This window comes from Eublepharis macularius, chromosome 5 (assembly GCF_028583425.1).
Source record: "Eublepharis macularius isolate TG4126 chromosome 5, MPM_Emac_v1.0, whole genome shotgun sequence".
In the NCBI taxonomy this organism is placed as follows: domain Eukaryota; kingdom Metazoa; phylum Chordata; class Lepidosauria; order Squamata; family Eublepharidae; genus Eublepharis; species Eublepharis macularius.
The window spans coordinates 55,382,618-55,409,154 of record NC_072794.1 but is presented as its reverse complement, the minus strand read 5'-3'; the positions used below and the strand labels follow the sequence as shown (position 1 = coordinate 55,409,154).

The 26,537-nt window shown below is 39.9% G+C and overlaps 1 protein-coding gene across 1 annotated transcript in view; it reads right to left on the bottom strand.

Moving 5' to 3' along the window:
- The window catches only part of TGFBR3 (transforming growth factor beta receptor 3), a 192,840-nt gene that overhangs the window by 18,335 nt on the left and 147,968 nt on the right, over nucleotides 1-26,537 (bottom strand). Inside the window, exons 8-14 of the mRNA XM_054979635.1 lie at nucleotides 22,878-23,067; nucleotides 20,591-20,904; nucleotides 18,767-18,919; nucleotides 14,919-15,059; nucleotides 14,367-14,537; nucleotides 11,415-11,714; nucleotides 9,259-9,379 (exon numbers count right to left, since the gene is read on the bottom strand). Of these exons, the coding sequence (XP_054835610.1) occupies nucleotides 9,259-9,379; nucleotides 11,415-11,714; nucleotides 14,367-14,537; nucleotides 14,919-15,059; nucleotides 18,767-18,919; nucleotides 20,591-20,904; nucleotides 22,878-23,067 (1,390 nt within the window). The remainder of the gene's footprint in view (nucleotides 1-9,258; nucleotides 9,380-11,414; nucleotides 11,715-14,366; nucleotides 14,538-14,918; nucleotides 15,060-18,766; nucleotides 18,920-20,590; nucleotides 20,905-22,877; nucleotides 23,068-26,537) is intronic.

The following is a 26,537-nucleotide window of genomic DNA, read 5'->3' as shown; positions in this document are numbered from 1 at the left end:
TTAAAAATAATAAAATAATTACATTTCAAAAACATTTAAAAATCAAAATTCATAAAGTTATTAAAATCTTTCTTAATAACATGAGCATGATATGTTATAAACTACCTCAAGCACCAAATATAGTGGAGAGGCGGGATATAAGTTAAATAAATAAATACAGGGAAGAGAACCATGTATTTAGGTTAATGTGGTTCAAAAATTGTTATTAAATACAAAATATAAGAGCAATTTATAAAAACCAAGTACTGTACATACATTCTTAAAATCTTTGTGTACAGAATAAAGAGAACATAGGCTTAACATTTTTAAAAAGTCCCTATTAAAGAGGTGTTGATAATATATCATGCCTGTTAATCAGAAACTTTTCCAGGCTCTCACCTTGATAAAATGCAAAGGTTGTGCAGAGCTCAGTGTAATTTATAGTCAGGTCAGATGTAGCAAGTCTAGGCTCCCCTTTAACCCCTGAGGGGCCAAAGATATCAACCTGAGCATCCACTCTGCCTCCCTTTTCAATAATACCTTATCATTACGACCTGACAACGCTTAAAGGATTGATTTATGCCATTAGGTGCCCATGTGAAAAAATATATATAGGGAAAACATCATAACAATAAGAGTGATATTTCACACGAAAGAATGGCAGCACTTTAGGTTTCTCATTTCCTTTTGCATATGCACAATTCCACAGATAATGTCTTTTGGGCCATCAAAAAATCGCAGGTTTTAAGATTTTAAGAATATACATTCGGTACTTGGTTGTTTATGAATTGCTCTTATTCTACTAAATTACCCTAAATACCTGGTTCCCCGTATCAAGCTCATGATATTATTTGGAAGAATTTTAATGACTGTCTGCATTTTGATTTTAAATGCTTTTTGAAATGTAATTTGATTATTTTTATTATTATTAACTTTATTTTATTAGATCCCCTGATGAAGTCATTTATGAAACCCACTGGGATATCTAAGTATCAGGAAACAACTCTCTTATTGCACCTTTTCTATTCTTGGACATCTAATTTGCCAACGGACATTTCTGATAGTGCTCAGATGTCATCACTGATTCCTAGAAGTACACGATTACAATGAATTTTAACACATTGATTGCTGCTACATTCTGGGATTTGGACAGATGGGCAATTTTAAACCTGATGCTACTGTGTAATGTAAATACACTCAAAATGAATATTATACCTAGAATTCAGTATGGGGCTGGGGTTTGGGCCGTTTAAAGTGCCCTGCCACTTGCAAGTGGCAGAAAAGGGCCCTTTAAACGATTAAATGCCCCTTTCCCTGCTGCTAAGCAGCCGGAAAGGGGCATTTAAACCCCATGAAGCACGAACTGGTTCGGGAACTTGCCCCAGTTCGTGGGAGTTTGTGGTTCCTGGCTCATGGAAACCCACAAACCACGAACCGCATGGTTAGGTTTTTTTGTGGTTCGTGCCCATGTCTAATCTTATACTGCGACTTTCTCAGCAAAAAATTATGTTTAGGGTATATTAGAACCACAGCACATTTTTAGTAAAGGACGAAGTATTTTTAAAAATTTATTTATTAATTAAATTTATATTCCACTCTCCCCGCAAGCAGGCTCAGAGCAGATCACAACTTATAAAATATACAATAAAAACGGCAGCATAAAATAAAATCAGCAAATAACAATACAATACCAAAAACAGCCGTGCATGTATTGCACCACCCGTTCAGACCAAACAAACCCATGGGACCGGGTGGCCAGTTACAGATGATACAAGTCAGGGGAACAGACACCTCTAAATTAAAAGAAAAAATCCCCAGTATAACCTTTGTGGAGTCAAAGGTTTTCTTCACCTGAAGAAAAGCTGGCTGGACCCAGCTCTAGGCTTTATTTGCACTCTCAAGTATCCCCTTGGATTCCCCAGAAAAACATAGCCAACAGAAGTCATAGAATCCATCATGAGCTAGTTAATTCGGTATAAACAGAAAAATTAGTCACTGATGTCTGGACTTTAACCAAATTAATCATCTATGGAAAAATGCCTTGCACTAAAGAATGAATGTGCCAAGGACTGTTCTGTTGACTTGAATACAGTATTGTACCCCTCGACCCCAATACAGGATGCTAAGATTTGAATTTTGGATACCACAGGGTGAACTGATCCCTAAATTGATATGCAGCACCATGCTGATGCAACTGTAGCTACACGTTACCATTGTGTTTGTGGAAGACAAAACCTTCATCCACCAAGGAAGAATGTAAAGTCTGATCTGGACACACACAAGGACTGGAAAGGCAGAAGGCCACAGAGCACAATACAGTCTACCCTGATAGCCTGTTAGCTCCCTTGTTGCAACAGGACCAGGAAAAGACAAAGGAAATAAAGGAAAGGGGGGCAGATCTACTCAACCCAATGTTATGGATCAAAAACACTGTAGGCAATTTATGAAGAAGAACGTTTCACAATTAGGAATGAAATTTATATTGAGAGAGATAATGTATCATAATTATGTATTCAATTCTTGTTAAAGATATCTGAGCACTTTATCCCACTAAAATAGCTATTAAAACCAGTTACTGGGGAATTTGTTTTCAATAGCTTTCATTATATGATAGTAGTACAGATTTTGATTTAGCCAGCACCATCTATAGAGTCTGTTCTTCCCTTTATATGAGGATCCCTCCAAGTTTTACAATTCCAATGTATTTGTTTGGCCTAACAGTTCCTAAATATAGACAAGCAATAATGCTTGTACAACTAAATGCACTACCTTCTGCAGTCTCTGAAGGCCGCATTCTGGGTATACCTTTCTCGAACAGATATTGTGGCTGTGGTCTGGATGTTATCAAATCTGTAACCCATGTTTTATTTGAATGCCCATGGTACAACAAGGTGAGACAGAAATGGATCAAAAATCAGAAATGGACCCTGACATTACACTGGACAGATTTTACACCAGATATTTTAGTCCCTAAATTGCTAACAGACTCAGGAGTGGAAAATGTACTCATTTTAGCCAATTTTTTAGTTCAGGCCATGGGAATTTGGGCAACTTATAAGAAATCACCCTTTTTGTACTTTATAGACTAACTTTCTCTGGCCTGAATTCTTCCTTTCTTTCTCATATTCTCAGTTACTACTTAATACTTATAGGTCAGAAGAGTAGACTAAGTAAGTAAGTAAGTAAGTAAGTAAGTAAGTAAGGAAGGAAGGAAGGAAGGAAGGAAGGAAGGAAGGAAGGAAGGAAGGAAGGAAGGAAGGAAGGAAGGAAGGAAGGAAGGAAGGAAGGAAGGAAGGAAGGAAGGAAAAAGATTCTGATTTAGTGTAATATGTATCCAATCGAGCCTTCTTTTTAGAGAGAATTTTAAATTTAGGACAAAGCATAATTATGAATTCTTATAGGAAATAACTGACTAATCTACTTAGCATATGTAAGATATACCTGTAGTCCCTATACTGAGTTATGTGTATCACTTTTCACAGTATGAATCTGACTCCCACTACTTTATGTTTTAATGTGCAAGGCAAGATAAATATAATAAAAAATCAAGCAAATGCTTTGATCAAAATCCCATTCACTTTCAAAGCCCAAATCTGCAAACCACAAAATACGAAAAGCTAAATTTCACTCGAGCTTCCTTTAAATCAGTGATCGGAAAAACTGTCTACAATACAGATAGAGGTAAAAACTGTAGTGCTTTGCAGAATTGGGCTGGATTCTCCAGATCCATTTTGCTAATAGTAGCACTTTTCTTGAGTGCAAAGAGCTTTCCCTTGATACAAGAGGTTTTTCTGCCAGTGGAAAAGCTTTTTTCATGTTAGGCGAAGGCTCCTTGCACGGTAACGTTTCACTGCTGTGGGAACAAATCCACAGGACATAATCCACTATTCTATATATAAAGAGAGATTACAGTAGCAATCTACACCAGATGCTTAGTGTTGAAAAGAAGCTCTGGCAATGAAATAGCAAGGACCCAATTCGCATAGATGAAATGAAGGTCACACAAAATTACCTCTGATTAACCTGCTTAGTGGCATAATTGGAGGAAAGGTGTATGCTGGAAACTAGAACTACAAGTTTTAGTGAATTCATGGATTAAATTAATTTATTGAAAAACTTTGGATTGGCTACAAAGGTGCTTTTCGTTCATTGGGAAGCAGATTTCTAAAACAATGTTAATTTGGCAAAAGTTATTTAACGGTTCAAAACATTACTTGGCAGAAATAAATTGAGAGATTAATTGAATTTTGGTATAGAAAACAGTTCTGAAGGTACAAAGCACAGATAAGTGAATCTCATTCCTGCAATGCAGCAACAGCGCATTAGAAAAGCTGCTCAAGTCCTAAAACAAAGTAGGACAAATCATTTTTCAAGTAACTCAAAGCTGGTCAAAACAACAACAGCAACAAAAAGAGTTAGAGGGAAGAGTGGGGGAAAAGCACAGGGCAGAGAGCCACGGGCTGAGGTGAACACATGGCTTAATGTTAATTTTTCCTTTTCATACCATTTCAGGCCATAATGACCACTAAGAACAACATGTGAATGTGTGTTTAATCTTTCTTTCCTTCCTATTCCCTCCTATAACTACCAATAGATTCAGAGCATATAAGAATGTGGCATGGTTTTTGGAATGTGGAATGAACACACCCAAGCCCCTTAAAATGCCCATATGGTAACCACAATACTATACTTTTCAACACTTACATGCAGTGGCTGACAGCCAAAAAGCTTCTCTAGCAAGGCTCCAGCACTTGGATGTGCCATGTGAGAACCTGCTTTATTTGTCCTCCCATCATATCCCTAACCTTCAAATAGGATTCCTGGAGATAGGGCTTTTGTTGCGGCAGTGCGTAGTATGTAGAACTCCATCCCTATGTCCAGGGCTTTCCTTCAGCCGGAACGTGGTGGAACACTGTTCCGGCATGTCTGAAAATAAACCATGTGACTGGTGGCCCTACCCTCTGATCTCCAGACAGAGATCAGTTCCCCTGGAGGAAATGGCCATTTTGGAAGGCAAAACTGCTCCTGCAAGGCAAGCCTGCTCCTAGGCCACATGTAGCGGGAGGGTAGGGGAACAGCACACCAACTCTTTTATGTTTGCAATCAATGCAGGCAGGGACAGGCAGCTTTAGCCTCCCCCCTTGCTACCTTTTGTCTCTCAAACCACCCTGTAGAGCACTACTATCTAGACTGTGAAACTTACCTGTACCATGTCATTAATGTGATTTTTAAAACAGAGTCAACAGTGGCACCACAGGGCAGTTTGCAGATATGAAAACAGCATGAGGGACAGGCTAAAGCTCCTTTTCCCCACCTGCTTTGGTTGTGTGTGTGTATGTGTTATGTGCTGTCAGGGCTGGTGCCAGAGTTTCTGGTACCTGAGGCTGGGGGCAGCTTCAGGGCTGTTGCCACCTGCATGTGCATGTGCTTCACATGCGTGCGCACCTGGACTGTGTGATTACAGCACTGCATGTGATGTCATCACGCAGCATGCCTCTGTGAGCTGGTCCCATTGACATGGCTCCCAACCCTCCTGCGCCACCCCAGCCGCCTGCCATGCCTGGCCCGCAGCTGTGTGCAGGCGGCAGCAGCATGGGGCAACTGAGCAGGAGGGCTGGGAGGCTGCCTGCTCAGACTGCCCCACACTGCTGCTGCCAGCACACGCTCCCAGCCGGATGCAGCAGCTGCAGGCCAGGCGTGGAAGATGGCCAGAGCGGCACGTGAGCAGCTTCCCAGCCCTCCTGCTCAGCCGCCAGCACTACCACCGCCCGCTCTGCGGTGGGCGCCTCCACCACGGTGCCCCCTTAAGGCGCCTCAGCGCTCAAGGCGGCTGCTAGACCTGCCTCCATGGATGCACCAGCTGTGTGTGCCATCAAGTAGCCTCCAACCTATGGCGACCCTATGAAGGAAAGACCTCCCAAATGTCCTATCATTAACACACTTGCTCAGATCCTGCAAACTGGAGGATGTGGCTTCTTTTATTGAGTCAAGCCATCTCGTTTTAGGTCTTCCTCTTTTTCTACTGCCTTCCACTTTTCCTAGCATTATTGACTTTTCCAGAGAATCTTGTATTCTCATGTGACCAAAGTATGATAGCCTTAATTTTGTCATTTTAGCTTCTAGGGAGAATTCAGGCTTGATTTGATCCAGTACTCACTTATCTGACTTTTTGGCTGTCCATGGTATCCACAAAACAATCCTTCAGCACCACATATCAAATGGATCAATTTTCTTCCTGTCAGCTTTCTTCACTGTCCAACTTTCACATCCATACATAGTAATGGGGAAGACCATAGTTTGGGTTACTTTGATCTTGGTTCCCAGAGAGACATCTTTATCTTTAAGAATATTATCTAGCTCCCTAACAGCTGCTCTTCCAAGTCTCAATCTTCTTCTGATTTCTTTATTGCAGTCTCCCTTTTGATTGATGATTGAGCCAAAGAATAGAAAGTCTTGGAACAATTTCAATTTCCTCATCGTCAACTTTAAAATTGTGTAATTCCTCAGTAGTCATTACTTTTGTCTTCTTGATGTTCAGCTGTAATCCTGCTTTGTCACTTTCTCCTTTAACCTTCATCAGTAGTCATTTAAAGTCTTCACTATTTTTTGCCAGTAACGAGGTGTCATCTATATATTGTCGAAGGCTTTCACGGCTGGAGAACGATGGTTGTTGTGGATTTTCCAGGCTGTATCGCCATGGTCTTGGCATTGTAGTTCCTGATGTTTTGCCAGCAGCTGTGACTGGCATCTTCAGAGGTGTAGCGCCGAAAGACAGAGATCTCTCAGTATCAAACTGTGGAGAAGATGTTAGCAGGCGTCATCTGCATTATCTCAAATTGTTAATACTCTTTCCACCAATTTTCACTCCACCTTCTTCCAGATCTAATCCAGCTTTCCTTATGATATACTCTGCATAGAGGTTGAACAAGTAGGGAGATAATATGCATCCTTGTCTGACACCCTTGCCAACTGGAAACCATTCTGTTTCCCCATATTCTGTCCTTACAGTAGCCTCTTGTCCACAGTACAGGTTATGCATCAAAACAATCAGATGTTGTGGAACCCCCATTTCTTTTAAGACTCTCCATAGCTTTTCATGATCCACACAGTCAAAAACTTTGCTGTAATCTATAAAACACAGGCTGATTTTCTTCTGAAATTCCCTTGTATGTTCCATTAGGCATCATAAATTTGCAATGTGCTCTGGTGCCTCTTCCTTTTCTGAATCCAGCTTGAACATCCAGCATTTATCATTCTATATATGGTAAGAGTCTTTGCTGTAGAATTTTGAGCATTACTTTGCTTGCAAGGGAAATTAACGCAATAGTCTGATAGTTGCTGCATTCTTTGGCATCCCCTTTTTTGGAACTGGAATGTAGGCTGAGCGTTTCCAGTCTGTGGGATATTGTTTTGTTTCCCATATTTGTTGACAGATTCTTGTTAAGATTCTGATGGACTCCATTTCTGTAGTTTGAAATAGCTCTATTGGTATTCCATCTACTCCAGATGCTTTGTTTTTCCCAATTGCTTTGAGTGCAGCTTTTACTTCCTAGGATTTCTGGTTCTTTATCAAAAGATTTGTCAAAAGTATCTTGTCATCCTTCCATCTCTTTTGTATAGTTCTTCGGTGTATTGTTTTCCATCTTTCCTTTATTTTGTCCTGATCAGATACTGTATTTCCATGCTGATCTTTCACCATCCCAAGCCGTGGCTTGAATTTCCCTTTGATTTCTTACATCTTTTGGAACAGATCTCTTGTTCTTCCTTTTCCGGTTGTTGTCTTCTATTTCTTTGCACTGGATATTATAATAGATATATTTGTCTCTGTGTGTAAGTCGCTGAAAATATCACTTTTAGAATTTTGACCCTATTTCTGTCACCTTTTGCTTTTGCTTCTCATCTATCTTTAGCAATTTTAAGAGTTTCCTCAGTCACCCATTTAGTCTTCTTCTTTATTTCGGCTACAGTAATAGTCTTTGCACATTCTTCCTTGATAAATTTATTGCAAGTCTGTTCCTTACCTGGTCTTTAAATTCTTCAGGAATATTATTTAGATTGTATTTTGGCACTATGATTCTTTTAGTGTTTCTCTTCAGCTTTATTCTAATTTTTGATATCAGCAACTCATGATCTATATCGCAATCAGCTCCTAGTCTTGTTTTAGCACAGAGAATAGAGCGTCTCCATCTTCTGCTTCCAATTATGTAAACTATTTGGTTCCTGTATCGGTCACTCAGTGATTTCCATGCAACTTGCCCCCTACCTGACACCCCAGGACCTGGCTACAGTGACCCATGCAACCGTCTCCTCCAGGCTAGATTACTGTAACTCACTCTACGCTGGGCTACCCCTGGGCCTGATCCAGAAACTACAACTGGTCCAGAATGCGGCGGCGCAGGTCCTGACTGGTATATCCTACCAGTCACATATCACACCTGTCCTGCGCCAGCTGCACTGGCTTCCGGTTTAATTCCGAATCAGGTTCAAGGTATTGGTTCTCACCTTTAAAGTCCTGAGTGGGTTGGGATTCCTAAAGGGGGTGGATGCATCCAGTGTCTCAGCTTGCTTTGGTTGCAAATAGAAAAAGAGCAGGTTTGCATCTGGGTGGCACAATCAGGCCTAGCCTGGTTATGTGCTTAGAAGAGGGAAATCATTTTTTTAAAAATGTATTTTTGTGGATGCATGGGGCAGAGAGCTCAGTTTCATGAAATCATAAAGATGATAAATGAGGCTGCATACCCACATAAAATGCAGGAAGAAAAAAACTAATGAAATGTAGGATTTCATATCTTAAAATTAATTATCTAAATGGCTGGTGCAGCCGTTTTCCCTGTGGCCTCCCCATTTATTTACAAAAACATCATGGTTTAATATTTTCAATATGTTAGAAATTCTACTGTAATTATGGAGCTTAAATAATATTTACAGCCACAAAGAAAGAGAGAGAAAAAATTAGACAAATCTTAGTGCCTAACAATAATGAACTGCTGGAAGCAACTGCAGCATTATTTAATATTTACTAATCCAATATTCTTCTATAGCATCAGAAATGCATTCCTTTCCTAGCGCATATCCAAACTACATTTTCATAAACATGCGAGAGATAAAAGAGTAAACAAATGCTAGTGCTCAAAGATTATGGCACTCTGCAGCCCAAGAACAATAACACCACAAAAATATGAAACTATATTATATATTTACCCAGAGGTACGTTTTTGCATTCAAGTGGTAACATGTTGTTTAATGAAATGTACTTATGTTAACAGATGTGTTTGTTACCTTCTGTCTTTCCTTTAAGAGTTACTACAGCGAGGGGTTTGATGAAGGTTTTTTTATTTGGCATCATGGCAAGGATCATATCAGCACTGAGAAAGGTGCAGGCTTCATCAGGAGGGATGCACTGCAGGGTGGAGACAACATGCAGTTTGTGAGAACAGGGACTTCTTTCAAATATTTACAGTATCAGAGCAGATGCACAGCTGCCTCATTATCACTAGCACTCAGTCATGTTTACTGAACAGAAAGCATAGCATTATATACATATTAAAAAACCACTGAGTTGTCTGAATAATATTCCAAGGAAGCACCCCCAGCTGAATTTCAAAATCCAAACTTTGCCTTAGCACTGAGATCACTCTATATTTCCTAACAAACACTGTAATATTCACCAAGCATCAAGGTTGCACAGGTTCCTACTAGGGCGGCAGGCAAACTCCCCGGGGTTTGTCCTCTTGCCCGCTGATCCACCAGCAATCAGCGGGAGGTGACAAGTGCTTGTTGGAGGTCACTTGCCACTAGCAGGCACCCCAGGAACACGCACGGTGTGTATGTAACATTTCAAGATGACCATACTTTAGACCGTGGAGGTGTCCAACACAGATATCCCGCTACTATTATTTCTGAAAGAGTGAGCTTAAAGTGAGTAACTTTCTTCCTCAAAAAAAGATTAATTTTCCCTACATAGGTACATTGAATGGTTCCATAAAGGGATGGACATGTAAGATCAGCATGTAAGATCAGTAATAAAAAGAATGCAGAAAACAAGTTTGAATGCTCATTTATTTCCCTTTAAAATCCTCCTAATTCAGGTCAACCTAATAATTCACACATGGAAATTTAAAAACAAAAGCAATATTATACCTCAGCAGGATCTGTACACTTAATGTTAAAGCATTATTTATAGCTACAAGCACTGAATAACACAGATAAATGTGGACCACTCCCACAGCGGAGAGCAATTTCTATTTATCACCTGTAATCATTTAGTGGGGAATGTGTCTCATGCTGTCAAGAGCTATGAAAGCTCTCCCTGGGAAGACTCAATAAATATTCTAAATCCCGCTGCTCTTAATTGCAAGAATCCATAAAATACTTGAGTAAAAGAACCCACATGCGCTCGCATATGAATTTATACAACTGAACTCTCTGTAGATTGGGGGAACCACATTATTTACATCAGAATCTCCACTCTGTAAATATTATAGTTTTTAATTAGGCAAAATTAAGCAAATTAATTGTTGCACTGACTATCAATTGCTTTGGGTCTGTTCCTATGAATTACTACCAACATTTGGAAAAGGATCAGAGGAAGTTCTTTATATCTAATCATTCTTGGCTGATGCTACAATTTGCTGATGTTTTCTTCTCTGACAATAGCAAAGCTTGTTAGGAAGAGCTGTATCAGCCATGTCAGTCAGGGCTGTGAGTTCCCTCACTGGCAAAACAGTGGAAGAGGCAGCAGACTTGTCTCTTCCTAAATAATTGAACGGAACACTCAGCACATTTTTTCTTGTATCTCTATGTTGAAAAGGGCTACAGACTTTTAAAAAAAATTAAGAGTTTGGAATTGGATGTGTGGCCAACTACTGATCAAATGTGCTTGAGATAACTGTGGAGAACTCCAGTCTGATCAACCTATCTAGCTTGATCAACCTATCTAGACCAGTTCTATCATTTTGAAGGCCCAAATCCTGCCACCTTTTATCCTCAGATTTTCTCTTTGCTGATGTGTGAACAAGGTATTTCTTTATCACTCTAAGCAGAAACTTCCATTTACTTGGTGTTAAACAATGCCAAATGGCCTGCCCTGCACATGGGTGGTAATCCTTGCCTCACATTTGCTTCGACTCTGCACTTTCCATTCAGTTGTGATCTTCACAGTGGCATGCCCAGAATCCAGGTAAAATCTGGATAACTGGACCTTACTGCAACTCTGCATTTAGGATAGTGACTGCAGCTGACACAAGAGAGCCAACAGACACTCTTGTGCCAGCACAACATATTAGATCAGTGTGCAGTGTTAACACTATGCCACACAGTTACATACACCTTGGCACAACATGATCTGTATCTGGCCCTAAACTGTTGGATGATAATACAAATCATATGATTGGGCCATTAGGGAAAAAAGTTGAGTAAATTAACCAAGTACTGACCTTGGCCAATCCTTGAGTGTCTTTTTCTTTCTTTGTACATAAGGTCACTTCACAGTGAAGAAAGAGAAGGGAGGTGTTGAATATGGATTTGAACATGAAGCTGAACCGCTTTTTGTCAGTTAGTGCATGTGGTATAGGGAAATTAGTCTTTGGGATGTTGTAGAATTTTACAGATTCATCTTTAGGACAGATGTTTTCTATAATGATATACTCTGACATTTTGTCCGGGTGTGAATATGGAGAAATAAAGCAAGTTTGAATTGCAAAGCCCAGGGATCTGTCAGCCTTGGTCACAGAAACCTGTCAGAAAGAAAACAATTTCTATTATTATGGTACATTTAGTTTTCCCCTCAGAAATATTAAAAACCAAAACAGAGGTTGCCAATCTTAGTTCATAGGCTTTGTTTCCTCACACCAATCTGGAAAGCATAGTGAGAGATTTTTTTTAAAAAAAGTTATTACTAATTTTAAGTTATTGTGAAATGGAAATATTATACATCAAAATGAAGTAAAAATTTTAAAATGATTCTGTCTCAAAATATTAGAAATAAAGAAGTTCTTCTTAAAGGCTACTTTCCATGTGCACTTTGGGATTTACCCATAAAGAAAACCATTACAGTGCAAGTGTTTATGCAGAAGGGGTGGGGAATGAAGAGCTCTCTCAGATTTTTGTCATGGACAATTTATTGACCAAAGAGATGAGCATCTGAAAACCAAAAACAGTTCAATAATTTTTGTGCTTGGAAGATGGAGAGCAGACGTCGGGCACAAATAACAATTTTCCACTGTGCAGAAAGGAGAAAACCAAGTTTATGCCAGGACAGGTGATAAAAAAATGAGATTATCTGTCTGTCCAAAGAACTAACTGCAAGGCCAGATGGAAATCTAGAGTGAACAGGATATACTCCAGCAGGATGAAAACCACTGCAGTCTTGTATTAATGTAAAATGATTTGAGAGTTAACACCACCCAACTCATTCCAGTCTTGCTTTAGCTTCTGAACATAGGGCACAATGCAGAAAAAGTCTCTACTGTGTTTGCACGTTCTTATTTGTGCTACTAGTACATGAGCTGAGCCCCAACAAAGTTTCAAGAAAAACCTGGAGGCAGCAGCCAGGACCCCCTCCATACTGCCTGGACCCCTACCCCTGCAGCTTCCAATCGCCATTGCTGAGTGCATGAAAGGGAGGTGTAGCAGCAGCCAGCCACACAGCCATCATACCTGCAGCCACAGCAAGGTGAGGACTTTTGTCTTCAGCTCCCAAGGGACACTGTTGAGACTATCATGGGAATGGAAAGCAACAGCCAGGCACTATTCCCCCTTCCCTGATCATACCTGGACCCAATTTTGCTGATAATCTTCTCTCTGAGATGCATTTTTTCGTTGTGTTGTTACCCATTGTGGGAGGCAATCTTTAGCCAAAATGCAAAATTAAAAAAAATACAACAACAATTATTGCCCAGCTGCTGTGCAGCAAATAGTTGATGCTGATGCCAAGACCGACTGCTGCAGTTGCAACAGGTGACCACAAGCTCTCAGCTCTTTGGCAGCAGAGTTGCAAGCTGTGGCACAGCAGCTGGGCCATACAGCTGCCTGTCCCCAAGTATAGCTCAAGTTTAACATGGCTGAGAGCATGCAGTATCTACAGTGTAGTATCACACAGCACTGCTGAACTATGGATCAGATCCACACTGAAAAAAACAAATACATAGTGTTGAATCCCGCAGATCTGTTCTGTTAGCAGTGGTGATTCCCTCCAGTGCAAGAGGAATTCCTCAAATACAAAAATCCTCTTCTGCTGGCAGAACAGCCTTTTACATCAGGGAAGGTTCCTTGCATGAGAACAGCTGCTGTTAATGGAAATCACGCAAGCAACCGAAGCATACCTACAATGGTATCTGCTACTTAAAAGGAAAATCCTCTTGTGAATATTTTCCTCCTAATGTTTTCATTAAATGTCATTAATAGGAGTGGAGGCTGATTACATTTAAAGATATTTCATCATCAAGAGAGTCTCAAAGGGGGGGAACAGAAAATATTTAATTTACCATGCAGTGAACACACTACAGGTACCCATTTTCCACTGTTAACAAACGTAGAACAACAAAACAAAATAGAGGGGGGACCTGTGAGGACTCGCCCCTTGTTTTGTCCCCTTCCCAGTCCTTCCATTGCATGCTTTTCTTGGCAATTGTCATGAACTTTCCCCCTTTCTCTAACCCTCCCATAGTGCACCCCCCATCAACTCTCCTGGTAGCACACTTCCCTCCCTTCAGCTAACTGCTACTTTATTTTTTTAACTTTTTTGCACATAATTTTTGATACCATCTACACACGTGCAGACATGTGGGAGATTAACCCTACATATAGATTTTTTTTTCTAATTGGAGGAAGGGGTGGCACACTGACATTGTGCAGATTTTTTGATCTGCACATTGGGGCCACCTGTGGGAATCAGCTATATGAACACTGCAAAAATAGGAAGGATATTGTGCCTGATGTTCACTGAAAGCACTGAATAATATAGACTGGGTTCTCTTCGCATGTGCAAAAAATGTTTTTGTTTGCACTTCGGGAGGGGTAGGTTTTTTAGGGGGTGTTTAAAACTCCCCAGTGTACTTTTTGCAAGCCTGAGGGTGCCCCAAGTTTGCAGAAAGATGTAGTAGTGGTCCCCATTCTTGGATTTATGAATTCACATGCCTCAGAACCACTTCATAAATAGATATATGATAGGTACCTCTTATTCCAAATATGAATATGCTTTTTCTCCAGCAGTCCAAATGAATTTGGGGACTTGCAAGTTCCTTTTTCAGAAACTTTAAGAGAACACATTTGCCTCCTTGTGGTGCTAATGAAGTGCCAGTTTAAAGAAAGTGAGAACAGACTTAGTTGAGATTCCAGGTTCCCAGAGAACATTTTAGTCAATTTCAATTTGTTGCATGGTTCCTTACCTCAACAAAAATCTGGCCGTTCTCTGCCACAGAAAAGATCCCTTGAGTTGGGATATGGAAGAGATCTGTTTTGTAAAGTTCTATGCTGAAGGACACATTGCTCATTTGTGTTTCAGGTGGCCAGAGCATGGGAGGATTAGGAGCCTTTGGTTGATGGATTGTGCAGTTGAACTGGAACAAGCAACAAAACAAGCCACATGAATGTAAGTAAGTAGGAAAAAGAGCACTGCTATGGAAGGAAATCATGCTCTGCTTCTATGTACAGTCTAAGTTCATTGGCTTCTACTAACAGATCAAAAGGGGTTAATGCAAGAAACAGGTCAATACTAGTCTTTATGTTCTTAAAGTAGAGACACAAAAGACTTATAGAAAAAATTATCAGGATGCCACAATGTTTTGCACTTACTAAGGGGTTGTACAGAAAATATCTGGCACTACAGTGACTGGCTCCACATTTTCTGAGAATCAGGAGCACAATACATGGTGATGTCACAGTTCACGATTCCACATGTTAATTTTCTTAACGTAGCCACACAACGGATGGTTACATACCACAACAATTTCAGGCCGGTTCGAAAAAGTGCTATCTGTTTCATCAGTGTCACCTGGGAATCCATTATCCCCCGATTCCATATCTTCATAATCAACTGCCCAACCACTGGTTTCAATTGGTGATGACAGCTGGATAACAATCTTTAACAAAGGAAACAAACGAAGGCTGTTTTGATTAAAGTTTCAGAGCACTTGTTTCCTTGAATCAGAAACACATACTAAGAAAAGTAGTGCTGATGAGGGTGGAGAAATCCCATCTTCAGAACATCCATTTCTTGGCAGTTATCTGGAACACATCTCACCTGTTCTGGAAGAACTTCACTCGCTTCCAATTTGTTTCTGAGTACAATTCAAAGTACCAGTAATTACCATTAAAGCCCTTATGGCCTAGGACCAATACCTCTAAGTAGTCCCTAATATTGTTAATTGATTTTAATGACATTTTACATAAATGTGAGGTTACTTGGGAATATTTGTTGAGAGACAACATAAAACAATTTAAATAAACCAATAAATATTATTTATACCATTTATGTCTTGCCTTTCCAAGGATTTCAGGGGGCTTATTCCATTTAAGGCTGTGAAGTAAGCCTAGCTGATAGATAGTAACTTGTCAGCTGTTACTCAGTGACTTTCATGGCTGACTGGGGATTTGAACTTATATCTCTTCTCAAAGTCCAGTGCTGTATACACTGGCTCTCTAAAGGCAAACTTAGCATAGATGAAGAAATGCCTTCAGCTCACTTCCAAAAATGCAATAAAACTGCTGTATAGACTGAAAAAGAGTCTAGGTATTAGCATTTAAATGGACATACCAGCAGTCCAACTCTGCTTCTGGTAAAGCTATATATCCAGCCTTGTTAAAAATAATGGCTCACTGAACTGGACTTGCACGCACCCTACGTTTTAGTAACTTGCTCAAAATACAAGGGAAATATATAGCTTTACCAGAAGCAAAATTTTGCCTTTTCTCTTCTTTGCTAGACATGTCTTTGCAAGACACTTGGACTCCCCTTTCTTATTTACCTTTGCTTCAATCTTCCAATTCCTCCAATTACTTTTTCTTTTTTTGTGTCACCATTAGGAGTCCAATACTGGGACGCATTTGGTATCTCCTATCTGTTTTTATCTGCATTTGCTACATACTCTGGCTGCTCTGCGCTCCCTGTCTCTGCAGCTTCTCCTTAATTTAATTTCATCTTTCTTTGCTCTGATGTTGGATACGTACTATCCAAGGAAGTATTTCTAATATTTTCTTTCATTTACTGCATAATTTTATAGCACTTTGATGATGCTGAAACCAGCCTGGGTTTCAGCATCCAGAAAAATCTGAGCTTTAGATCTTGAGAGGAAGATTAGTGTTGGCAAGTCTTGGGTTAACCCAACATTAAAGATGGAGTGCCAGCTGCTGAGTTCAGATCCAGAAGTATACTTTTTCCACAGCCGGGTTAGCCATGATTTTTCGTTGGGTACATCTCTAGATCAACAGCCAGAAGGTCTGGCCAATATAGGATTTTTGGAGGGTTTTTAAAAAAATTGGACAAAGCTATGTCTGATCAGGTTGCTTTAGCTTTATTTGAGTTGGACAACAGACTTTTTTATATTTGCCAAAATTGCCACTAAGCAATGAAATTCAGAAGGTAAGAGGTGTCCCTGCCTGTTGATCTGAATTGGCCAACATCTACGCAAGATCACAGAGAAAATGCTGAGCTAGTGCTGAAGACAGTAATCTTACACGTGGAAAAGGATAGTTTGCATGCCTGTTTATTTGTGTGGAAAAACTGGTTCAGCACTTGTATTCGTATACTACACATATATTAATTGCACTTTAAAATACGTTTAACAAAACTAGTGTGTAGTCTTAAGTAGAAGCGCATAGGTAGTCTTAAGTAGAAGCGCATACAAAAGTGCCTGTTAAATCTCAACTATGTTTCAGTTGTCAGGTTGATAAACCAAGCTCAGACTTTTAAATATGCTTGTAAGTATTAGCTGTTACTTGCTGAACAACTTTTTATTTGTTTACTTATTATCTACTTCTCAATATAGTATGTTTGAAGTGGCTTACAATTACAATTTTTAAAAGAAATGATAAAAATAAAATGAGAATTGAAATTTTTAAATGAACACTGATAAAGAAGCAGAAGCAAAAAATAATGAGACAGTGCAAACAAAAGTATACACAACAGAAATATAAAACAGCTTGTGCCGCTCCCCCACCCCCAAGGTTTTAGCAGGGGCCATCAACAAAAAACTAATAAGCAGCCTGGGCAAATAAACATTTTCACCTGACTCATAAAGGCAGCAAACTGCAAACCAGGAGGACTTCCTTCAAAATTAATCTGATTATCTATTCCCGCCGCCACACACGTGGATTAGCTCCAATGTTCAAGTAAATTTACTAACTCTCAAAGACCTATTTATTTTATTATTTATTTATTATATTAGATTTTTAGTCCACCCTCCCTGCCAGGCAGGCTCAGGGTGGAGTACAACATTTCAATTTACATAAATAACAGTTAAAAACAGATAAAACATTATACAAATAACATTAAAACAACTTTATACAATAAATACAATACAGCTTCTCTTCAGATGGTGACAATAAAATACTACATTTCAGGGCCTAGCTCATATAAAGGATCATATATAGGGTGTACACTACCTGAATTCTAAGGATTTAAAAAACCCATAAAGGTGCCACTGTTCTGCGACCTTTTACCCTTTCCACCTTGTAATGTGTACTACAACAGCCCATGTTGATGTGACTCCACTGCACTATGAACTCCCCTCTCTCTATTCAAACCATTTGGCCAATGAGACACAGCACATCTTATGAGGCGATGAGAGCCAGTATAGAGATACAGAGTGGCAGAAACACTACTGCTCTTACAATGTCTAGTTCCACGCTTCGCGCTGCTACATTCAAGAATATCAACCTGGTCTTGCAAATAACCACTCGCCTAGCTTTAAGTGACCAAACAAAAGACAGCTCCATGTGGAGCCTCCTGGCCAAGGACTCCCACTCACTCCCTTGCAGAAAAGAAGGGACATATCGCCCCTAACAGAAGCCTTTAAAATGGAAAGTGTTCCAGGTGCAGTGAAAGGGACATTCCTCATTCTTTTCAAACATGAGGGAAATAGCTACATACTGCCTGACGGTTTTATGTGAGGCTTTTCTCTTCTACTTCTGTGGAGGGGAGAAAAAAGTCCCATGTTTTTGCCAAGAAGGAACATTAAACAATGTTCCTTTCTCAATGCAAGGTGGTATCTTAGTAAGAATTTCTGATAAGACTCAGCCCCTGAGGTGGCAGCATCAGCTGGATCACAGCAGTGGTGTGCTCTTTGTTCAAGCATGGGTTGATACTATTATTTCATCTATGTACATGAAAGGATGAGGCACTCTTGCTAAAACCTTATTTTCTGTTTATATCCAATACTGTTAAAACAATTCTTGCTATTAATAATAATAATAATATTTGATTTAGATACTGCCCTTCAGGGCAACTTAACGACCACTTAGAGAGGGTTACAAAGAGTGTTATTATTATCCTCAATATAATCACCCTGTGAGGTGAGTGGGGCTGAGAGCTCTGGAAGAGCTGTGACTGACCCAAGGTCACCTAGCTGGCTTCAAGTAGAGGAGTGGGAATCAAACCCAGTTCTCTAGATTAGAGTCCTGCTGCTCTTAACCACTACACCAAACTGGCTCAGTTGGTGGAACAGCAACAATCTACATAATATAGTCTGATTAGGCAGTCACCAGGAACTACCTAGAAGTTCAGCAAAAAAACAGAATGGAATTGCAATATACAAGCAAAAGACTGCATTTCCTCCTGTAAGATACTCACGGAATTCAGATACACAATGTTATCCAGGGTGTAAGCTATACGTCTTGTTCCGCACTCCTGCAGTGATGATTCCAAAATGAAATGGGTCCTGTTTTTCCTAGCTTTACATGCGGAATCCAACAATGAGAGCTGCATCCCAGTATAACCACTAGCCTAAATAGAAAGGACATATATAGAAATGATATCCACAGCTATAGCTATTACAGTGCTGTTTTAAAGTCATCATAACTATTATTTTAATATGGCTGCATGATTCTTCTTGCTATTAGAGCTGGGACTTGAAGCAGGCAGGTAGCAAATAAGCAGAGATGAACAATCCAAAAGCAACTCAGGCCTAGCCTATGCACACAGCAGAATGAGATCAGAGCTGAAAGGGGAAGGTTGACGTTTTTAAATATTTCCCCATATAAAAAACAATCTTTCTGCAAGTCAAAAACTAACAGCAGGCAGAAAGAGTCTAGTCCTCCTGTACTAATTTTCTGCTTGTGCGGAAGATACAAGAACATTAAAAAATGTGATACCCCTCCCCCCACTTGCTGTCTGAAGTGAAAAAGGTCTCATCCTAATGCATGTGTCAGTCAATGCAGTCATGTGGTCTCAGTCAGTATCTAAATAGCAAGTTGTTCAGACTGAGGAATCAAGCCCATCATCAGCTTTACAGTATCAGATGGAATTTTATTAGCCTACTATTGCATCGGACCCCTGCTGAGCTAGATTGTGGAATACCACATCTGAAGTGCCAGCTGTTTCCTTCTCTTGAAAGTTATCACTGGAGAAGGAAGTAAGATGCCAAAGTCTGCAGACAGAATCCCTGGTATGAGAATCTACCTTTCAGTCACTCCGACTGGGTCCCATTATTGAGGAGAAGATGGGCTTATAAATAATTTAAAATAAACAAATAACTAAAAGAATATGTATGATTTGAAACAACGGTATTTATAGGACTGTGTTGTAAGGAAATTATTCAAAGAGGTGTTTTAATAAAGGGATAGGGACCGTAGACTATACTACTGTGTAGTATATATACTATATAACAATAGTTATACACTAGAGATGGGCATGAACTGGGAAAATCCCGAACCACGCAGTTCATGGTGGTTCCACGAAACCACGAACTTTCACAAACTTACCCCCGTTTGCAAACCGGTGAAAACTTCACTTCCAGGTCAGAAGGTCTGCAGAGAGGGCCCCCCCCCCCACCGTTGCCTAGGAAACTGATTGATCGGCACCAGGCTGTGTGCAGTGATGAACCGAAATATTAACCAAACAAACCGGGCTAAAATTCATCATGTTCATGAGAAATGAGCTCCCATGAACCAACGGTTTGCAAACCACAAACCGCCCCAGTTCATGACGAGCTTTGGTTCATATTTTGGTTCATGCCCACCTCTATTATACACTATTGTATTTTTCTTGAATGTTCCAGTTGTTAATTGTATTGAATTACGCTATGTAATCTGTCATGAGTCTCAGTGAAAAAGGCGGACAATAAATAATGCAAATAAAGAAATATATTGCAAGACATACAGACAATAGCACGTATAACTTCAAATTTCTATCCCATTGGGGATGAAGAACATCTGGGGCCACATTTGATCCATATATTTCTGATTACCTGACCTTACAGATCAATAGCTGCAGATAACAGTCCATTCAAAGCTTTAGAACAAAGGACAGACATTGGTTGGGCAGATAATATAACCACATTCACCTTGTAACTATGGGGACTTCCTGGAGATTTAAATCATTACCTGCAGTTTAATTCAATAATCCAGTTATTCTACCCTCAATTACTCTACCAAGGAAATAAGAGAGCGCACTAACCTCCAGTGAGTCTTTTGCGACAGCTACAGTCATTGAGGTGTCATTACATTTTACGGACAGGGCAACATCCACACTGCCCTGCACTTCTTCTGGTTCTTTGGGTTTTGGAAGTAGCTGCTCAAAGCTGTCTATTGCGTCCAGCATATCTGTTGATGGGAAAGCTCCTTCATGCTTGTCATGCTCTTTATTGAAGGGGAAGGGAAAACTAACACCGTCACTTAAGGGTGGGACTGGAGCAGGCAGTGGGTTACCAATACGCAGCAGTTCCTTCAGTTCTGGTGGAAGATAATGGTCTTCCTCATCATTCATTTCTTCTAAAGATAAAATGAGATCATGAAGACAATCTTCATTTTTAAAGAATTTTTGACCCACATACAATTTATTCTTACTAATGAATAAAACTAGGAAACTTTACATTGTTGCTGGATTTAAAAATGGTGTGATCATGAATTACTGCTTGATATGTTTGTAATAACTGGTAACCAAGCTACTCTAGAAATGTATTGTCGAAGGCTTTCATGGCCGGAGAACGATGGTTGTTGTGGGTTTTCCGGGCTGTATTGCCGTGGTCTTGGCATTGTAGTTCCTGACGTTTCGCCAGCAGCTGTGGCTGGCATCTTCAGAGGTGTAGCACCAAAAGATAGAGATCTGACACGGAGAGATCTGACACTGAGAGATCTCTGTCTTTTGGTGCTACACCTCTGAAGATGCCAGCCACAGCTGCTGGCGAAACGTCAGGAACTACAATGCCAAGACCACGGCAATACAGCCCGGAAAACCCACAACAACTACTCTAGAAAGTTTGGTATTAGTACATATGCAGAAAATACTCATGAAGTTAGTAGTTCAATTGTCTGCAATTAAAAGTGTTTCTAAGCAGGAACATTTTGCTGGTTTGTGCTGAGTGCTGTTTGCCAGGAGATGAAAACAGCTTTCCTTCCACCCAGTTTTTCATCCTATCGTTTGTTCTACAGCCCAGGCCTTCAGAACTGCAATCCCTATGAAAATTTTATACATGGACAGAGACAGGGTTCACTAGTTTTGTCCACAATCAAACAATGTAATAAGAGACTTCTAAGCGTAAGGAAGGATGTATGAAAATTTCCCAGTTATTCTGTAGATATTTCCCTCTTGCTAAAACAATCATCAGGGCCTGCTCAGTTAGGACTGTCAACTCCGGGTTGGGAAAATTCCTGGAGATTTAGGGGAAGTCTCTAAGGAGGGCAGAGTAATGGAGACTGAAAGGGCTCAGTGGGGATATGATGCCAAACGATCTATGTATAGCTATAACAACAACAACAACATTTGATTTATATATCGCCTTCAGGACAACTTAATGCCCACTCAGAGCAGTTTACAAAGTATGTCATTATCATCCCCACAAAAAAACACCCTGTGAGCTGGGTGGGGCTGAGAGAGCTCTGAAAGAGCTGTGACTGACCCAAGGTCACCCAGCTGGCTTCAAGTGGAAGAGTGGGGAATCAAACTTGGTTCTCCAGATTAGAGCCCCGCGCTCTTAATCACTACACCAAACTGGCTCTCCAACAGAACTGATCTTTGTAATCTGGAGATCAGTTGTAATTCCAAGAGAACTCCAGGTTCCACTTGAGTGAGTAACCTTAGGCACAGTCCTGAGTTCCAGGGCCATCTTTATACCCTTCTAACCCTCCTGACTTCAAAAGACTTTCTCTGGTCTATTAATTCTACATAATTTCCTATTTGGAAATCAGTGAGTAATCTTTCATTAATTTTTTAACATATGCAATCTCTTTCTCCTTGTTATAACATTTACAAAACACAATCGTCCGGGGATGAGGAGGAAAACACAAACCTGGATATTGAGCATCCTTCTCCATTCAAAACAACAGATCACTTTCATTAAGATGTGTAAGATACGCAAAAAAGTGCTCATCCTTCCCAGTTGGCAAAATATGGCTAATTGAATTTCTGCAACAAATCACCGATTCTCCCCACCCTTCTCCTTGACCTTCTCACTGGATCCACTTGGACTTGCTTTTCATCTGATGAGAGTTTAGCTATAACTATGAATGTGTAACTTGCAATCCCAGGCACAAAAGTCACAAAGATTCACTGCATCCCTAACTGCTTACGCTTAACTACTGTACATTCTAAAATGCAAGGCTAACAACGTGCCTTCAAATAGGAATCTTGCAGAAATTCCTCTCATGAGATTCCATATGATCTGGAGAAATAAGACCCTTTGGAACCAGAAAAAAAAAGTTAAAAAATACTGTTGCACTAGAGACAAACCAATTGTCACCCTTACCAGTGTCTTCGAGCCGTAGATGGAATCTATTAGCAACAGGAGCTTTTGTATAGGAAGTAACTGGACTGTAGCCACGGTCATAAGCCCATGTAATCAAACTCTCATGAGAGGATGGAATATCAGGTATGATGGTTCTAGTCATGATCATAGAGCGCTCAGATTCTTTCCCCAAGCCAACACTGTTCGCTGCCTGATTATAAATGAGATATAATGCTTTAGGACTTTGAACAAGAGCTTCCCTAGTCAAGGTACACAAATATTTAAACGTGAAGGAACTGAAGATGTTACATTTGACACAGCAATACTTTACCTCTTTTATCTTTCCTTGGCTGAGCAAGGAAATAAGAACATGTACTTTATTAAGTATAAAAGAATTTAAAATTATGTTTATGAAGTACTGAGTGCTAAGAGGATAAAACTCAGATTCTATGTGGGCTTACGGGGCCTTAATAACGAGGTTGTAACAAAATTCACTCTTTTGAAATGTATCAGGAAAATTTTAATTCATGGATAGAAACACAAAAAAGCAGGATGCCAAATTCATTTAAAATTGTTGAAATTAAAGCTACTACCAGTCAGAGAACACAATGCTGAGTTAGATGGACCAATAGCATAACTTGTTACAATACAGCTTCATACAGGTTGATTATGTAGACCATACTATCTGCTCCATTTTATTAAAATCTACATTTGTTTTTTAATTCGCCTATCCTCAACATCACCTTTTCTTAAACCTTTCTCATAATCAATTTGCTATAACATTTCCCATTTTGCTATAAAATTAATGGATTGTAGATTTTACAAGGCAATCCGATTCTCTCTTGGTATCCATTTGAATGGTTTGCTGCAGGTGATACCAAAAGGAAATCTATTAACAAAAATGGCTTTGTTAGGGTCAGCAGATCCCACTGCAGGAGTGCGTGGAAAGGTATTTCCTCTTGCACTGTGTGCCTGCCTTTTCTGCTCCAGCCCAAAAGATGATCTTTTCAATGGAGTCAAATCTGGATAGAATTTCTTACACATGTTTCAAATAAGCAGGCAATTCAGGCTGACTGAGATTACTACATTCTCTAAATTTGCCGGATTTCCTGTTTTTTATTATTATTTTTTAGACAAAACAGCTGAACAAATATCTCTTTCAGAAGATAACTGTCCCTACTGGAACTTGCCCATTTAAAAAAAAAAAAGATTTCTTTACATCTTTACTGATGCCTCCAAAGAACCCATTAAGACTGAAGAATGCAAAGAAGTACTCAAAGATTAAGCCCTTGAACTATGCTGGTCCAGGGGATCATGTTCGTTCTCTCTCTCTCAAAGTAGATATTTATTTACCCATTGGCCAAGTGCAATTAGAATTCTTCATTTATTATATTTTTTTCAAACAAGGAATACTTCTACTTGAGGTTTAGTAGTGTGCCTTGCTCTGAAATTTAAACTTGGTAGCCAGCCCCCAACGTATTGTTTACTCAGCATTACGTTTTTCTGAGCAAATATGGCCAGTCTCTGTCTAAGTAACCAATGGAGGCTGCTGAGGCACTGTAGTGCCAACTAGGGCTTGGCTTCCTTGCAGTAAATCTGGACAAGAACAATCCTTGTCTCTCCCCCACCCATTTTCATTTGTCAAGACACCAAAATCTTCACAAATAAGACGCTACATTTCTTTTTTCAGCACTCAGGTCAAAAAGGTTACATACCACTGATCTAAACAAAGATACCCGGACAGCAAAATAGATGATTAAATATTTGAATGTGTCTCATTTGACACAAGGTTTTTTATTGTTGTTACCTTTGTTTCATGTGGTGAGGTAAGCTGACTCAATGTTCCCAAATGGTCACCTAATGCAGTGAGAATGGATTAACTAATATTTTCTATGCTAGCTGCAACAATGGGCATTAATATGGATCCTGTACTTGGGCTACTGGATTCAGTTTCATTTTCTATTATTCACAAACCACAATCTGGCTCCAAAATACACAAGTCCAGTGCCATTTATTAATACACCAAGTATGATTACATCGAAGTTTTTGACTGCAGATGTATGCAAGCAGAGATTTAATTCTGTCTCATTTACTGCTTTATATATGTAATGGGACAAACATTTATATGTGTGCAATTCACAAATGGTTCAATGCTAGAGATGGGAAAATTCTTAACCATGCAGTTTGTGGTTCGTCATGTTTCATAAACCACGAACTTTCACGAACTTGCTCCAGTTTGCGAACCGGTTCATGAAAACGTTACTTCCAGGTCAGCGGAAGGTCTGCAGAAAGCCCATCCCCCCCACCCGTTTCCTAGGAAATTGATTGATCGGCCCCAGGCTGTCTGCAGTGACAAACCGAAATACAAACCAAACGAACTGGGCTAAAATTCGTCACGGTTCATGAGAAATGAGCTCTCACGAAATGCCAGTTCACAAACCACGAACCAGCCCAATTCGTGATGAACTTCGGCTCATATTTTGGTTCATGCCTGCCTCTACACAATACATATATATTTTATACTTGGAAATCTATTTCTGTGTGACAAATGCACAGCATGTATCAATTCTTAGTTATGCAGAACGCAACAGAAACTAGACATTCATCTCTACATTTGGAGGCTTTTGATAGAAGCAAACTCTGAACTTTGCTTATAAAAAATCTGATCTTTAGCTTTTCGCTTGAGCTTGATAACATTTGCCTCTGACAGTGTCTCAAATTTGAACGGAAAGAAAAGGATCAGAAAAACTGCAGAAAGTGAGATTCGTTTATCTTATTTTTACATGCTTCTTCAGTAATACTTCTAAGAAGCACTTCAGAATGGATAATCAGACAACTAACTGCATACAGATAAATATAGTTATTGTAACTTGGTGTGATTGGAGTACCTACCACTTCGATACGATGGCCCTTTATTTAAAATCAGTGAAGGCTTATAGAAACTGAGCCATTAGCTGCCCGTGTTCAACCCTAGGTTCAGATGTCTTCTCCCTAGTTTATCCTTGAGTTTAAGATAGAGTTGCCAATACTAGGTTGGGAAATTCCTGGAGATTTTGGAGGTGGAGGCTGGAGAGGATGAAGTTTGGTGAGGAGGGACCTCAGTGGGGTATAATGTCATAGAGGCCACCTTCCAAAGAAGCCATTTTCTACAGGGGAACTTCTCTGTGGCCTAGAGATCAATTGTAATTCTGGGAAATCTCCAGCTGCCACATAGAGGTTGGCAACCCTAGCTTAAGACTCTGCTATGGTCTTTGACAGTTCTGCTTTTCCATTATTCGGCTTGGCAGGCAGAAGCTCTAAACTGTGAAGCTTCCTAAAGAAATAGTTGGCTGGGCAACTTTGCATTTCTCTCCTTGCCCTGAATGTCACTGCCTGTAGGGCTTCTGTTTTGTTCTTCTCTAGAAGACCCTGAAGCTTCATTTGGTGGCCTAGACAGTTCTCATCATCTGCACAGCAGCAGTTTCTGGTGCATCAGAGACTGGAGGTGGAACCTCACCTCTTCCTGGCAAACTCTACCCAAGATTATTATGTGCATCTGTTCATGGGGGGTGATTTTAGCCCAATGACCTCAAGAAGCAGAAGCTCAGCTGTTTACAGCAGCAATGATATACAAGAAGTTATGTATAACAAGGCTGTAAGATCAGAAAGCTATGATCACGGTGTCCTTCCCTTTCCTCCAAG